Source organism: Phaethon lepturus, unplaced genomic scaffold, assembly GCF_000687285.1.
Source record: "Phaethon lepturus isolate BGI_N335 unplaced genomic scaffold, ASM68728v1 scaffold25301, whole genome shotgun sequence".
Classification (NCBI taxonomy): domain Eukaryota; kingdom Metazoa; phylum Chordata; class Aves; order Phaethontiformes; family Phaethontidae; genus Phaethon; species Phaethon lepturus.
In genome coordinates, this window is record NW_010518830.1 from 285 (window position 1) to 499 (window position 215).

Below are 215 nucleotides of genomic sequence, written 5' to 3' on the forward strand. Positions count from 1 at the left end.
CGCCCCCCTGGCCTCCCCCAGCCCCCTCCCCTGCAGGATCTTCTGCCCCCCCCGGGCCACATCGTAGTGCTCAGGGCCTACGATATTTGGGTCCATGATGCGGGAGGTGGAGTCCAGCGGGTCCACAGCCGGGTAGATGCCCAGCTCGGCGATGGCACGGGACAGCACCGTGGTAGCGTCCAAGTGGGCGAAGGTGGTGGCGGGGGCGGGGGCAG

General features: G+C 70.2%; 1 protein-coding gene across 1 annotated transcript in view; it reads right to left on the reverse strand.

The window, feature by feature from the left end:
- ATP5B (ATP synthase, H+ transporting, mitochondrial F1 complex, beta polypeptide) overlaps positions 1 to 215 on the reverse strand; it is a gene marked incomplete at both ends in the record, with an annotated part of 3425 nt that overhangs the window by 281 nt on the left and 2929 nt on the right. Inside the window, one exon of the mRNA XM_010296856.1 lies at positions 35 to 211. Within this exon, the coding sequence (XP_010295158.1) occupies positions 35 to 211 (177 nt within the window). The remainder of the gene's footprint in view (positions 1 to 34; positions 212 to 215) is intronic.